This window comes from Trachypithecus francoisi, unplaced genomic scaffold (genome assembly GCF_009764315.1).
Source record: "Trachypithecus francoisi isolate TF-2019V2 unplaced genomic scaffold, Tfra_2.0 Lachesis_group3, whole genome shotgun sequence".
Classification (NCBI taxonomy): Eukaryota; Metazoa; Chordata; class Mammalia; order Primates; family Cercopithecidae; genus Trachypithecus; species Trachypithecus francoisi.
Window position 1 is genome coordinate 109,973,133 of NW_022681468.1, and position 15,363 is coordinate 109,988,495.

General features: G+C 50.4%; 1 protein-coding gene across 6 annotated transcripts in view; it reads left to right on the forward strand.

Moving 5' to 3' along the window:
- The window catches only part of RASGRF1 (Ras protein specific guanine nucleotide releasing factor 1), a 127,319-nt gene that overhangs the window by 94,095 nt on the left and 17,861 nt on the right, over positions 1–15,363 (forward strand). For 4 of the 6 annotated variants that reach the window (XM_033189252.1, XM_033189253.1, XM_033189255.1 and 1 more), the window contains 3 exons: positions 4,420–4,523; positions 5,960–6,044; positions 10,917–11,114. In XM_033189252.1, coding sequence (XP_033045143.1) covers positions 4,420–4,523; positions 5,960–6,044; positions 10,917–11,114 — 387 coding nt within the window. Of the gene's footprint in view, positions 1–4,419; positions 4,524–5,959; positions 6,114–10,916; positions 11,115–13,266; positions 15,352–15,363 lie in introns of those variants that run through there. The other 2 variants (XM_033189254.1, XM_033189257.1) reach the window with 2 other exon arrangements.

The window sequence follows — 15,363 nt, forward strand, 5'->3', positions numbered from 1 at the left end:
GGTGGCTCATACCTGTAATCCTAGCACTTTGGGAGGCCGAGGTGGGCAGATCACTTAAGGTCAGGAGTTCAAGATCAGCCTGGGCAACATGGTGAAACCCCATCTCTACCAAAAATACAAAAAATTACCCAGGCATGGTGGCACATAACTGTGATCCCAGCTACTTGGGAGGTTGAAGTAGGAAGACTGCTTGAGCGTAGGAGGCAGAGGTTGCAGTGAATTGAGATCGAGCCACTGCACTCCAGCCTGGGTGACAGAGTGAGACCCCCATCTGAAAAAAAAAAAAAAAAAAAAAAAAGATGTTGGAAGAGTGGGGCTCCCTCCGAAGGCTCAAGGGGAGGCCCTAGTGGCAGTGTAAGAGCTGGTCTTCACACCCAGGTCTGGCTGACTCCAGAGTGACAACTATTCCTCATTCCGTCTACCACACTGCCTCTTCCCCAGAGTCAGGCTGCAGCTCACCACCTGCCCAGAAATGATGGGACCCCAGAGAGAGAGCTGTGCTTACCACAAACAAATCCAAGCTCATAGTGGCATTCCACAAGGAGTAAGGGAATGATGGTCTTGTGCACTTCCAGTGTCCTGCTACAGCCCACTTTTTTCCAAGTCAATGCTATGCACCCCAGAATACCATCACAAGCCACCCCAGAGCCCTTGGCCCCTGCATCACAGTAGCCAGGGATGCTCAAGACAGACTCACTTTGACCACACCACCCCCACCAGAGGCAGAGATTGCGCCATGCTGGCTCAGCCCCTTGCTGGCTGAGTGACCTTCAGTCTGTTGGAAGTAGCCAGCGTGAGGACTTGGGACTCTAGGCTCTGGGCCCCTGCTGCCCCCACCCCTCCCATGTTGCCCTCCTGGTTCCTGGAAGTGGTGCGGGCATCTATGAAGCTGTAAGCACTCTGCCCACACTCTGCCCCCAGAGCAGCGCTGCAGGGCTGGGCCCCCAGGAACCCACACGTGCTCCTCAGGCAGGGAGGTTGACGGTGCCCAGATCCTACTTCCTCCAGACTGACCCTTTGGGGCCAGAATGCTGGGTAAACCCCAGGACAGAAGTGCTCCTCTTGGCAGCTGAAGGGAAGCTGACTGTACTCTGCTCCTGTTTCCCAAAAGGGGCCCACCTGGAATGTTTACCTCTCAAGAGCATGAGGGCCCCTTGTTCCTTTGTGAACAGCCTGAGGTTCTTCCAGAACAAACAGCCGTTGAGCTGCCCGTTCTTGTCACCAGAGCCCGTGTGGGGCAGATCTGGGTTGAGAGGACCCCGCGGCCTCACTAGAGACAGCGAGGATTTTCAAAAGCCTATAAAAGGTGGAGGAAGTTGTCAGTTTTGACGTCCACTTCCAGGGTCACCCTGTTTCCCAGGCCACCCCAGAAGGGAGCAGAAGGAGCCAACTAACCCACCTTGGCCAGAACGCCTCTTCTGGCCACTGGTACTGGTGCAGGCCTCTGGGCCCCACAGTGCCTGGGCCTCTGGGCCATAAGCCACCCAGCTCCTTGAGCTTACCCTTGGCCCTATCAGTTCAGCCCAACCCCAGGGCACCAGGCAGTACCCTCAGATGGGAAGGTGGCTGGGCTGCCCACCTGTATTTATTCACTCAGCTGCTTCAGAAGCTGAGGGTCCCCTCCCTGTGAGCACACAGGGGATCCCCTGCCTGGGTCCTCTCACTACAACCTGGCATCCCAGTGGCCCTGCCACTCTCCTCTCCACGTCCCCAAAGACTTCATGTCCTCCAACATCCATACTCCTGCACCTTGGTTTCTGTACACACCCCTCCCTGCCCAGGGCAGCTCTGCCAGGAAAAACTCACCGACAGCCACCACACACACACACCACACACACCAAACACACACCACACACACACTACACACACCACACACACCCAGCAAACACACATACCACACATACCACACATACACTACGCACACCAAACACACACCACACACACCAAACACACCACACACACACTACACACACACACACAGCAAACACACATACCACACACACCACACATACACTACACACACCACACACCCAGCAAACACACATACCACACCACACACACCCAGCAAACACACATACCACACACACACCACACCACACACACACAGACACCACGCACATGCCATGCACACCCAACAAACACACATACCACACCACACACACAACACACTACACACACAACACACACATCACACCACACACACACACACACTACACACACTTCACGAACACAGTGCTCACACACCACATACACACACACCACACACACCACACATACACCACACCACACACACACCACAGATACCACACCACATACCACACATACACACACCACATATACACACACATCACCCACACAGGTGCACACCACACACACACACCACATACACACACATACCACAGATACCACACACACCACAGATACCATGCACACACACACCACATATACCACATACATCACCCACAGGCACACACCACACACACACCACACACACACCACACCACACGCCACACCACACACTCCACGCACACAACACTCACATACCACATACACACATACCACACCACACATACACATACACACACAACCACATGCACACCGCCTTCTACCACACACACCACTTACACACACATCAACACAGGAGCACACCACACACACATACACACCACAGATACCACACATGCACACGCCACACACACACACACCACATACACATCACAGATACCACACCACACACACACAAACACACTACCACATACACACCACACCACATACACCACATACAAACACATACCACATACACACCACACCACACACACCACATACACACATCACCCACAGGCACACCACACACACACACACATACACATACCCCACACCACAAACACCCCATACACACCACACACACAGCACCCACATGGCACACACACTGAGGCTGTTTTTCTCCACGGTCCTCGCTCCGTTCACATGACTTGGAACCACTTAGGCTGGAGCTCCCTGAGGTCAGGGCCCGTGTTTCCTGCCTTTCTGTCTTGGCATGTGGCAAGCACCTTGGTGCAGACCTCAGTGCTCATGTGAGGAGGAAATGGGAGGAAGGGAGACACTTAGTTTAGGAGAGATGGCCCCACTTCCTTTGGGACCCATCAGATGGGCTGCTTGTGGGTGCTCAGCCCAGCCCGCTAGGACTTCTGGACAGAATGAAGTGAGCATGAGAAAGCGAAAGCATGAGGCCCACAAGACAGTCATCTGTTGGAGCACCTGTTGCTCGAGGAGTTGACACCTCTCCTCTCCTCCTGTGTGGCCCAGCTGGTCCTGAGGTGGTGATGGGGGAGGATTCTTGTTCCTAACAGGCTCCTCCCAAGACCAACATAGTTGTCCCTTTACCCACCGCCTTCCAGCACCCCTCACGCAGATCCAGCAGACCTTCCACGAGGCCTTTGTGCCCAATACACTGGCCTCCCCATGTCCACCTCTCATCCATCTCCTGCCGTGGGCACCACTGTCCCCTGGCTAACGTTTCCCTGAAGATTTTCTCTGGTCATAGGGCCCAAGTAGTGGACACCCTTAATGACGGTATCCAAGGGTGGCCCCTGGGGACCAGAGACATTGACTAAGGCCCAGGACTAAGGTGGGTCAGCTGTCTTCTAAGCACAGGACCATCCCAGGAGCTAATCACACCTGGGAGTCCACACCTGCTAGTTTCAAAAGGAAATTGTATAGAGCCAGTTGTTGGCTCAGGCGGACCCTGAAGGGAGTGGCCAGGCACAGCCTGGAGTCAGACGACCTGGGCTCCAGTCCTAGTCAGCGCACTTCCAGCTTAGCAACTTGGGCCAGTGGCTCACGTCTGGAAACCTCGGTTGTCTCATGCATGTGCTGGGAGCTCCCTGGCAGGGTGGGTGAGGGCAGTCCGAGCACTGGGCTGCACACACCAGCACAACAGGGCGGGGCCCATCTCCCTCCGTTCCCTTCCCTCCACCTTCCCTCATCATACTCCATCCACCCGACCACCTGATTCGAGGCGGAGTCATACCCCTTCCACCCGCCCACCAGATTCGAGGTGGAGTCATATCCCATCCACCCGCCCACCAGATTCGAGGCGGAGTCATATCCCATCCACCCGCCCACCAGATTCGAGGTGGAGTCAAAACCCATCCACCCGCCCACCAGATTCGAGGCGGAGTCACATCCCATCCACCCGCCCACCAGATTCGAAGTGGAGTCATACCCCATTCACCCGCCCACCAGATTCCAGGCGGAGTCATACCCATCCACCTGCCCACCAGATTCGAGGTGGCATCATACCCCGTCCACCCGCCCACCAAATTCGAGGGGGAGAAACCCCCAGAGAGGCAGCTGAGAATCCAGGAGGTGTTCGTCGTGGGCCTAACTCAAAACCTTGCTCCCCTAACTCAAAACCAGGCTGAAGGCGTGAAGGCTGAGCCCTTTGAAAACCACTCGGCCCTAGAGATTGCGGAGCAGCTGACCCTGCTAGACCACCTCGTCTTCAAGAAGATTCCTTATGAGTAAGTGTTGCAGGCAGCACCTGCCTCCCCCTGCTTCCTCAGGCACTGTCTTGGACAGCACCCCAGAAGCATATGCAGTGAACTTCCAGAGCTGTGCGGACCCTCCACAGCTTAAAACAATAGTGCCTGGATCCGCAGAATGAGGGAGAAGCCTGTTTCCGTTCCTGCCCACCAAGTTCTCTCCTTACCTATCAGCTGCACATACACACCTTTCTGGAATCATCTCTAACTCAGAGCTCCTAGAAAGACAGTATCTAGAAAAGAGCATGTGTTCATGTGTGTGTGCACATGTACCTGTGAGAAACTGTGAACACAGGTATGAGCGTGGGCGCGTGTGTGGGTCCAGTGATCTCCAGGAGCTGATTTAGGGCACAGATGTGGACTTTGAAGAAGCCCCAAGGCCTGCTGTTACCTGCTGTGGCCTCAGTCATCCCTGGTATTCATTGCAGTTATTCTACTTATATAATTTTGTATCCTTCTTCCTTCATCTGACGCTATGCCAAAATGGCATTTGTAAACATTATTTTTAATGAGTGCACAGCATTCTCTAACAGTGTGTTACTAAGCCACGAGGGTGTTTTCAGTCTCCACTTTTATATTTTTCGCTGCAGTAAACATCCTTGTAACAAATATGTCTCAATTCCTAACAATGGTCCCAGAATGGTTTCCCAAAATTGAGCTCACCGGATTTGAATGATTGAGGGGCTTTTGGCCTCAGCTCCACCTGGCACTCTCGCAGCCCTCCCCAGCGTGGGTGCTGCCTCGTGTAAATAGAGAGCGTCGGCACTTTGGAAACCTGTCACATCTCCTGGACATAGAAGCAGCTGATATTCCTGATATGTCCCTGTAGGAGGAGAAGCGAGTTATGTTTTCAAACACAGATCACCTCCCCTGGCCCCTTCTGCCCACAGGACTCTGCCAAGGTCCCCTCTCCCTGTCACTTTATGATGTCAGGAGCCTGTGGGTTGGCTTGCAGGCGTTTTAAGCCTTTTATCTGCCCCCTTTTAGGGTCTTCTATTCCCTCATCCTACAGACCAGCTGCTGCAATGACTAAAATGTGAATTCTCCCTGTCAGAAAACAAGATTCATAACAAATTATTTCCACTGTACCTCACAATAAGGTGTGTGCCTTCCCACACCTTATTTCAGCCTCCCAGTAATCCTGTGAGGAAAGGATCGTCTTTATTCCCATTTTACAGAGGAGGAAACTGAAGCTCTGCTCTGTGAAGGGTTTGTCTGAGGCCACACAGCTGCAACAAGGCAGAGCTGGACTTCAGCCCAGGGTTCCTTCCTTCCAGGATTCTGCAGAAAGTCGTTCCCCCAAAATGACAGCCTCAAAAAGCCAAAAAATAAAAATAAAATAAAAAGCATGGAGCAATGAAATCAGCAAGGCAAACCTCACCTCCTCCACCTGGTTCTCCCCTTACTTCCCACAGGGAGTTCTTCGGACAAGGATGGATGAAACTGGAAAAGAATGAAAGGACCCCTTATATCATGAAAACCACCAAGCACTTCAATGATGTGAGTATGGAAGGGAGCGCTTCTCTCGCTGAGGTTTTTCTTTGGCAAGATGCTCAAGAGGCTGGGTAGAGAACGGGCTATACACCTGGCTGGAACCAGACTGCTGGGTCCTCTCCAGCCCTGCCACCCCTTGCCATGTGGCCTTGGGCTGGTTGCCTCACCTCGGTCTTGGTTCTTTTCCTATTAAGTGGGGCTGACCATAGAATGGTTGTAGGATGATTAACTGGGCAGTCATCTAAAGACATTCAGCCCAGCATTGGCTCGCCACGAGCCCTCACCCAGGACTTGTGATTCCTAAGAGGGGTCACTCCTCGGAGCAGGGCGTTTGGGGAGTCTGCGGCAAAGAGAACAGAAAGGAATGAAGGATTAGAAGGAAAGGAATGAAGATCTTGCTATGCTTCCTATTTTTTAACCTCATCAAATGGCAGACAGCTTCCCTCTAATTCATACGTTATCCAGAACCCTCAGAATCTCCTAATGTTTTGGCTGTTTCGGCTACCCTGAAAGTGACGTCCCACTCGCTGCCCTTCTTCTTGCCTTTCTTGTGGTAAGATAGTCTTTTGGGATAACATTAAAGAGAATGTTTAATTCTCTTTAATGTTAGGAGGCCACAGTGCTGAGCGAGACTAAGGCTCCTGAATGTCCCCAGCTAGGATCAAGATGGTCCAATATCCAGCTCCTCCAGCCCCCTCCTCTAGACTTCCCAGCCCCAGCTTTCCTGGGGAAGAACTGTTGAGATGGGACCAAGCACTGGGCCTGCAAACTGGCCTGGCATAAGCGGCTCAAAGCGTCTGGACTGACTGATTAGCACACTAAGTTCAGATGGGTGCATCACACACCCCCAGCTCCCAGAATCCCTTCTCAGAGAAACATGGGAGCAGCAGAGAACTGGGGGCCAGACAGGTCCCAGAGCCTTCTGAGGCTCAATTCATGTCCACAGGGAGCATTTGCAATGTTCTTTAATAAGAATATCCACTGCCCCCTAACCGGGTGCCTACCTTGTGCCTAGCACTGAGCTTTATGTGCATAGTAATCTCATTGAATGCTCACATCAACTAAAAGATGGGGGCTGTCCTCACATTTTTAGATACAAAGAAACCAAGGCTCTGGAGGGGCAAATGCTGAGGTCTCCTAACCGGTGTGTGGTAGCTCATGACTTTCATTGCTGCACAGTGCAAATCGGCTGTGAGAAAAAAAAAGAAAGAAAAAAATCCCTCCCAGCAACTTCCCCACATTTGAGCAAGTTCCAGCCCCTGAACCACAGAGATGGGTCACTCCCAGCCTCGTAACAGCCCTGAGAACAGTTGCACTCAGCATCCTCATTCTTCTGAGTTTAATCATCAACACGAGGAAAGAGCCTTTGAGGGCGGGTGGTGGGAGCACATGATTCCACTTGCCCTGACCACCTTGGCCAGGGCCATGTCCCACCAGCCCCAGCCCCCAGCGCACATATCCTGGGAGGATCCTCAGCAGCCTGGAAGAAACAAGAAAGACCCAGGGATTGCAGCTCAGGGGAGGAGCCCTTTGGGGCCTCCTAGGCCCGGGCACCCAGTGGCTCCTGCAGTAAGCCCAGCAGCAGAAAGGAGACTCAGTGCCTCTCAGGCGAGAAAGAGGGACAGACCAAGCCTCAGGAAACATCCTGACAGAGGCCTGATCTGACCACACGTTACAGCACCAGGCAACAAATCACCGTCCCCTCCCTTCCCCTGTCCCACTGTGTGCCCAGGAGTTGAGCAAGTGAAAGACAAGAATATGAAATGAGCATTCACTGAGTGTTCACCGCAAGCTAGACGCTGTGCTTCAAAAGCATCATCTCATTTAATCCTGCCATTCCCACTTTGTGGATGAAGAAACTGAGGCTCGAGGAGGGGAAATTTCATCCCCAACATTACACAGCAGAGTACAATTTTGAACGCACACGGTCTACCTGAGAAGCTGCCCTTGTAACGACCTGGCATTTGGCCATCTCTGTTCAAATCCACCATTTGGTTCTGATACACAGAACATGTGCTGGCACAATAGCGATTTACCTCGTCTCTCCCTGGCACAGTTCTGTTTGCTGTTTTCTGGTCCTTTTGCCTTTAATGTCTTTGTCCTCTTAGCTGGTACTGGCCAGGATCTTCAGGACCATGGCCACGCTGTGGTACTGGGATAAGACAAGCCAGGTCCCCAGAGAGCAAAATCTAAGCAGCTACTTGCCCTTCTGCACTTGTACCCCATACCTCGCCTGCCTCACCCTAGTCCCATCTCTCTCCAGGACAGTGTGGAATGGACGTGGTGATCATGTGTCTCCTTCTTGGGTTTTTTGTGGGGTTTTTTGGGGGCTTTTTTTGGTTTTTTTTTTTTTTTGGAGGGGAGTTTTTTGACAGAGTCTCACTCTGCTGCCCAGGCTGGAGTGCAGTGGTATAATCTCGGCTCACTGCAACTTCCACCTCCCAGGTTCAAGCAATTATCATGCCTTAGCCTCCCAAGTAGCTGGGATTACAGGTGCACGCCACTGCACCCAGGTAATCTTTGTATTTTTAGTAGAGACAGGGTTTCACCATATTGCACAGGCTGGTCTTGAACTCCTGACCTCAGGTAATCCACCCGCCTCGGCCTCCCAAAGTGCTGGGATTGCAGATGTGAGCCACTGCACTTGGCCACCTTCTTGGTTTTAAAGGAGATGCTTCTAATATTTCCCCCATGTGGAATGATGTTCGTTTCTTTACCAGGTTTTTTTAAAATTATCTTTTGTTCCTTGGGTGCTGATGGATTTAACCATGAACAAATACAGAATTTTATCAAATATTTCTTTCTGCTTCCGTGGAGATGGTCATATGGTTTTTCTCCCTTAATCTGTTGATATAGTAAATGAGAGTTATACTTTTTTTCTAATATTCAATCATCCTTGCATTCCAGGGATAAAGCCAATGTGGTCATGGTATATTAAACAAAAGGGTGTGTAGCTTTCCTTTGTTTTGTTATCCATTTCTGGTCTCAGTATCAAGGTAATACTGGCTTCATAGAATGAACTGGCAGATATTCCTTTTATCCTTCTTCTCTGGAAGATTTGACTGATCTATTTATTTCAAAAATTAGTATAACTCTTATATAAAACTGTTTTTAAGTTCCATGTTCTCTTGATGGAAAAAAATTTAACTACAACTTCAATTTAATTAAGCGATATAATACATGTACTACTGTGCGTTATTATCCTTCCTGATAATAAGTAGTAGTTCTTAAGTAGTATTTCCATTCTTAAGTAGTTTTACAATTCATTCTTCTTGATGAGCATCCTTTAGAAATTATTTTTGAGGTTTCTTAGCAATAAAGCCCTATAATATTTAATTCATCTGTAAATGTCCTTTTATTGACTTTTTTTAAAGTAGTAGTCTTTTTTTTTAATTTTTAATTTTAAAATAATTAAACAGTCACAAAGGCCGGGTGCAGTGGCTCACACCAGTAATCCCAACACTTTGGGAGGCCGAGGCGGGCAGCTCACTTGAGGTCAGGAGTTCGAGACCAGACTGGCCAACATAGTAAAACCCCATCTCTACTAAAAATACAAAAATTAGTCAGGCATGGTGGTGTGTGCCTGTAATCCCAGCTACTTGGGAGGTTGTGGTAGCAGAGTCACTTGAACCCAGGAAGCGGAGGTTGAAGTGAGCCGAGATGACACCACTGCACTCAACCTGGGCAACAGAACAAGACTCTGTCTCAAAAAACTAAATAAAACCAAAAAAGTCTTAGAAAGTGGCAAAAGAATGTACCAGAAAGCCCACTGCTTCCTGCTGTTCCAGCTTCTTGCAATTCTAATTCCCTGATGTTCTAGCGCCAGCTTCCCACCCCCGCCCCCAGCTGCTCCAGGTCCAACCTGCCCTTGATTTGTTAATGTGCATGTCATGTTTGGAGATGGAGTCCTAAAAGATATCTTCTACTGTGTATGTGAGACCAGCAGTGCTTCAAAGTGTGTCCTGTCCCAGCTCTAGTTGTATGATGGGGGATTCCCTCAGAATTTGGGCCCTTTTAACTATTTGTTCTTCCAGATGAACTTTAGAATTACTTTGTCTATAATTACTTTTCTAGAGAAAGCTCTCGTTGGTATTTGGTTTTTTGTTTGTTTTCAGGGTTTTTGTTTTGTTTTGTTTTGTTGCTTTTTGTTTCTTTTTGAGATGGAGTCTCGCTCTGTCGCCCAGGCTGGAGTGCAGCGGCGCGATCTCAGCTCACTGAAACATCCACCTCCTGGGTTCGAGTAATTCTCTTGCCCCAGCTTTTTGAGTAGCTGGGATTATAGACATGCACCATCACGCCCATCTAATTTGTGTGTGTGTGTGTATTTTTTGTAGAGACAGGGTCTCACCATGTTGGTCAGGCTGGTCTCGATCTCCTAACCTCAAATGATTCACCCACCTCGGCCTCCCAAAGTGCTGGGATTACAGGTGTGAGCCACTGCACCAGGCCTGAGTGTTTTATTGGATTACATTAAACACATGTATCAGTTTTCAGAAAAATGACATATTTACATTCCCATTTGGGAATCTGATCTCTTTCTCTGTTATTCAAGCCTTTTATATCCTTTGGTGACCTGTTTTTTCCATCCTACATAGTTCTCATTAAGTTCCTAGGTATTTACAAATTCCCATTGTTATTTGGAAGGTTGCATTTTTGTTGTATTTTCTAACTGATTATTGCTAATGTATATATAAACTTTTCATTTTTCTATATTGAACCTTTAGCCAGCAACCCTAGCAAGCTCTGTTAGTTGTTCTCACAGTTTTCCAATTCCTTCTTGTATTTTCAAACAGGCAATTATATCTGCAAATAGTGATTATTTATCATCTTTGCAATACTTATTCCTCTTTTTTCCTGTCTTATTGCATTGGCTTAAAGATCAGTAACTTGATTGCTTCAGAAATCATCCGCAATGAGGACATCAATGCCAGGGTGAGCGCCATCGAGAAGTGGGTGGCCGTGGCTGACATCTGCCGCTGCCTCCACAACTACAATGCTGTGCTGGAGATCACCTCATCCATGAACCGCAGTGCAATCTTCCGGCTCAAAAAGACGTGGCTCAAAGTCTCTAAGCAGGTGCGGGCAGGAGGCTGGCACCACTGCCTCCCTGGGGCTGGATTGGGGATGGGGCAGGAAGATCAGTGGGCTGGCCACTGGGCATCTACAAGTGGGCAAAGGACTGGGCTGAGGTCTAACACTCCCAGGTAAAACAGAGAATCACTTCCCGTATATCACCTGGGACCAGATAGCAGGCCCACAGATGTGGCAGTGAGACTGTGGGACTGTAATTCCCACTTGAGTAATTAAAACCTCAAAGTGGAAAGAATACGTTGGTGATTATTGGTCCCAACACTTTTCTTCTGGAGTTGGGGCGAGAGTGGTGGCTTTTTGGGGATCTGCAGGGCAGCTGAGACCGTGGTCAGGTGAGCCTTCCATCAGAGGACCCTTCCGTCAGATGATCCTGCAAGCCCTTCCCAGGATTCTGATTTCACCTGCCCGTCTGGCCACAGAGAATTAGCTGCTCCCTGGAACCTGTCGGCTAGTTGATCACCTTAAATGTGGGCTCGATCCCTCTTCACTCAGAACATGAATCTGAAAAGACATAAACATAAAACATGAACATAAAACCATAAGATAGATTCTTCCTCAGGAATAAAGTTGCAGGCATTGGGGTCAGGAGGGACCAGTGCTCCTTGTAGGAGAGCACAATGAGGCACTTGGACCACTTCCTTAGTGCACTTGGTGGATGCCCCCACCCCAGCCTGCATGTGTGCAGGAGGCCGGACAAGCACCCCCAGTAGACAGGGCAAGCCCCCAAGCACAATCCCTTGGCAGCAGTGTCTGTCATCCTACCGCTGGGTGGGCTGTGCGGGATCCACTGGCTCCAAGGGCCCTGTCTCAGCTGGGCCACTCTGGACTTGCATACTGTGTCGCCCTCATTGTTCTCTTTATCACCTGCTCCTCGCTACCCTCCTCATGTCAATGGCAAGTCTTGATTCCACCCACCAAGCAGGCGGCATGTCCATAATCCTCCCTACTTAGCAGCCAAACTCAGGAAAGTCCTGGGACATCTCTGCTACCCTTCCCCCACCTTCTGGTCACTCCAGCCCCTGATGACAGCAGGACTACAGAACATGCAGGGACACCCCATTACAGCCCAGTGGGATTGGGCCTTTTGCTTCTTGGCACACAGAGATGCCAGGCTTGGGTTCAAGGACCGTGAAAGATGCTACTCTTGTTTGCGGGCTCCAGGAAAGAGCAGAGCTCAGGAGCACAGGAGCTCAGAGCTGCAGGCACATCCAGCCAAACATGGTACATACTGTCATGAACTCCTAGAGGCAGGTGTTGAGCAAGGCTCTGCAGAACCTCCAAGTCACCCAACCTCGTTTGGCTTGTCAAGGTTCAGGCATGGCCCTTGCCACAGTCTGGGGGCCCATTCCAGGTAAATCTCTCTCTCCTTCTCCCCTGTACTATGGGAATGACATCATCTTTTCCAGAGGCCTTGCAGACCAGGCTTCAGCTTCCCACCCCACTTATGCTTCCTGGAACCCACACTCCTTGCGTTTCTTGGTCTCGATCTCCAGCATCACCCTCCTCATGGATTTGGGAGGGAATGAGCTTGGCCATCCTGAAATCTTCTGTTCTCTGCAGTGAGTGCAAATCAAGGACGCTCGGTGGTCAGGGCATGTGATTCAGCCTGTGTTCTAGGATGTCCTTCTGGACTTAGGGTCAGCTGGCCTGGTTCAAAAATCAAAAATGCCTTTGGCACCACATGAGGTCTCCACCCTCTATGGCAGTCTGGACCCAGCTGTCTTCTGCAGCCCCTAGTCGTGTAAGAGTTGTGTGTCTGCACAGCACCTGGCCCCAGGAGCTTCTGGGAGTTCCTGGTCATGGCCTGCTCAGCATCTGCCATGGGCAGTTCATTATCTCTTAACAGGTGTCCCATGGACATTGGAGACCCTCTGAAATGGCCACGTTTCTTAGATGGCCTGAACTGTAACCTCAGCAGCCAGTTCTTATTGCTCGCTTAAATGTGTTCACCATAGCAGAAAAGCATTATGTCCAAGTCTGGTTCAGCCCCTGGCAAGAGTCAGGCAGCTGGGTTTCATTTGGGACTTTTCATTTCCCCTTTCTTCTTTTAACCCCTCTCCCCATCCTCTTTGAAAACACAAAACAAAACAAAAAAGCAAACCTCAAGAGAGGATCTGATGATGATGCTCTTCCATAGGACAGTACAATGACTAACATGGATTTGTGTGTCGCCTCTCCTGGAAACAAAAGCCTCGCCTTGGCTAACAATAGATTTTGGCCTCTCTGGGAGGGAACATTCTTGGCCAGCCAGAAGTCCTCCGCTTGGTGAACAGGAAGTGATGGAATTTTGGAGACCACAAAATCATCTTTCTTCCTGACATTGACTCCAAGGCTCCTTGCTTGGTCCCTGCTCTCAATCACATATTCCAAGGGCCCCTCGTTTCTGCCTGCTGGTGTCCACACTCTAACAGAGACACCCAAGATCCCAGAGGCTTGGTATCCCATGGAACATCAAAGGATAGAAGCTCCTGGCCCAGCTAGAAGATAGATACTTGAACTGCTTCAACTTGGAACATACTTTTTAAGCAGCAGCTGAGAAAATTCTGTGGCTTCCCAGGCCATAGAGCTCCTTCCTGGAGAGAGCATGACAACCCAAAGAGGAGCAGCCATACACAGCAAGCATGGGGATGTGGAGGAAGTTAAAAATGTGCCCAGTTCAGAGCCACACATTGGTCCCGGAATATCTTCTGCACATTTTCACGGCCTCAGAGCACGGTGACACTTCATCTAGAACTACCTGGCCACCGGGACCTCCTGATCAAGCTTCTGTGTCTCCCATAATTCTAGAATATTGGAGCTAGTATTGCCCTAGGGAATACCTGGATTTACCCTCCCATTTTCCATATGGGACCCTGAGGGCCAAACAGGCAAGAGGAGTGGTGATTTGCCAGTCGGCATGCCAAGGGTAGGTGACAGAGGCTGGGAGGCCCTAGGTTTCCTGACTCAGTCCCCGCCTCTGACCTCAAGCCATATCAGGTCATTCCTCTGCAGGTGGATGGAGAGGAAGAGGAAGGAGGGTGCAGCTCTGGAAAGGGGCAAGTGCAGGAGGGAAGCTGAGATCTAGAACAGAGGTGGGCCGGGGCATCCAGCCTTCGCCAGTCATTGGAGAGCAGACATCTCAAGTGAAAGCAGAATCATCTGCCTTGACTCTGTGTGCTGTGTGCTATTCTGTTGCGTGTCAGATCCAGAACACAGTTGTGCTCTGAACAGGATTAGTCCACACCAGGTGGCTAGGCTTTTTCTGCTCATTGATAAGGCACGGAACTGAATGGTACGCTCAGCCCTTCTTTCCCCTTGAAGAGCATACACAGATCTCCTCCTGTCAGAATGGAGACTTAGATTGTCCTTTTCAGTAGACAAGTTTCTCAGCAAAAATCTGATCCCAAGATTGGGCGTGTGCTTGGCCTCCAGGGCCTGTGTCCCCTTCAGGCTGACTAGGGCTCTGGTGGCGCGACGTACCGCTGTGCTCCGGTGGTTTCTCAGCCACGTTCTGAATCTTGAGGAACAGAGCTGCAAAGGAAGTCTCTAACCTATCTCCCCATTTTATCAATGAGGGAGCTGAGGACCCCTGAGGGAAAGGACCTTCCCTCAGGCTCCACAGCGCACAAAGCCAGGCTTGACCCAGGGCGCTCCGTGGGTCAGACAGACTCCAGCCACTGAAACTCGTCTCCAGCCTGATGTGTGTGCTGGGCCTGGCGGGGTCACCTGGCAAAGCCCTTTGCTCTGGGGCTTCCTCTCTCCAGCCAGGCCTTTTCTTTTCTGATGATCAGTTCGTCTCCCATCTTTTTTCTTGATCCTTAAATTTGGGTGGTGTTTCTGGTGTGAAAAAGGGAACGTGTGAGATGAGGGTCACATCCTTTGGGTGTAGTTCATGAGAAAGATCAGGAAAATCAAAAATCTGCCATTTCCTGCTCTCAGCGTAGGCTCCTGAGAGTCACCCACCAAATCCTAAACTGCCCAGGTCTCGGGCTGCTGCAACATTTCCCAGGGCCAAATCCACACTCAGGTCCCTCACATCCACTTCCTTGCTTCTGAGAGATGTGTGAGCACAGGCACACTCAACAAGGACCCATGCCCAACTCCTGAGGAGTTCAGGGACAAGGCGCCCAAACACAGGAGGCCCCCAGATCCCAAGGGAATGCAATTCTAGAACCCTGGCGGGCAGCATGCTGGAGTGTGGGCCTGAGGTCCCGGGCCTTGGTGTGTGCTGTGTGTTAGTAAATGCTTCTGATTC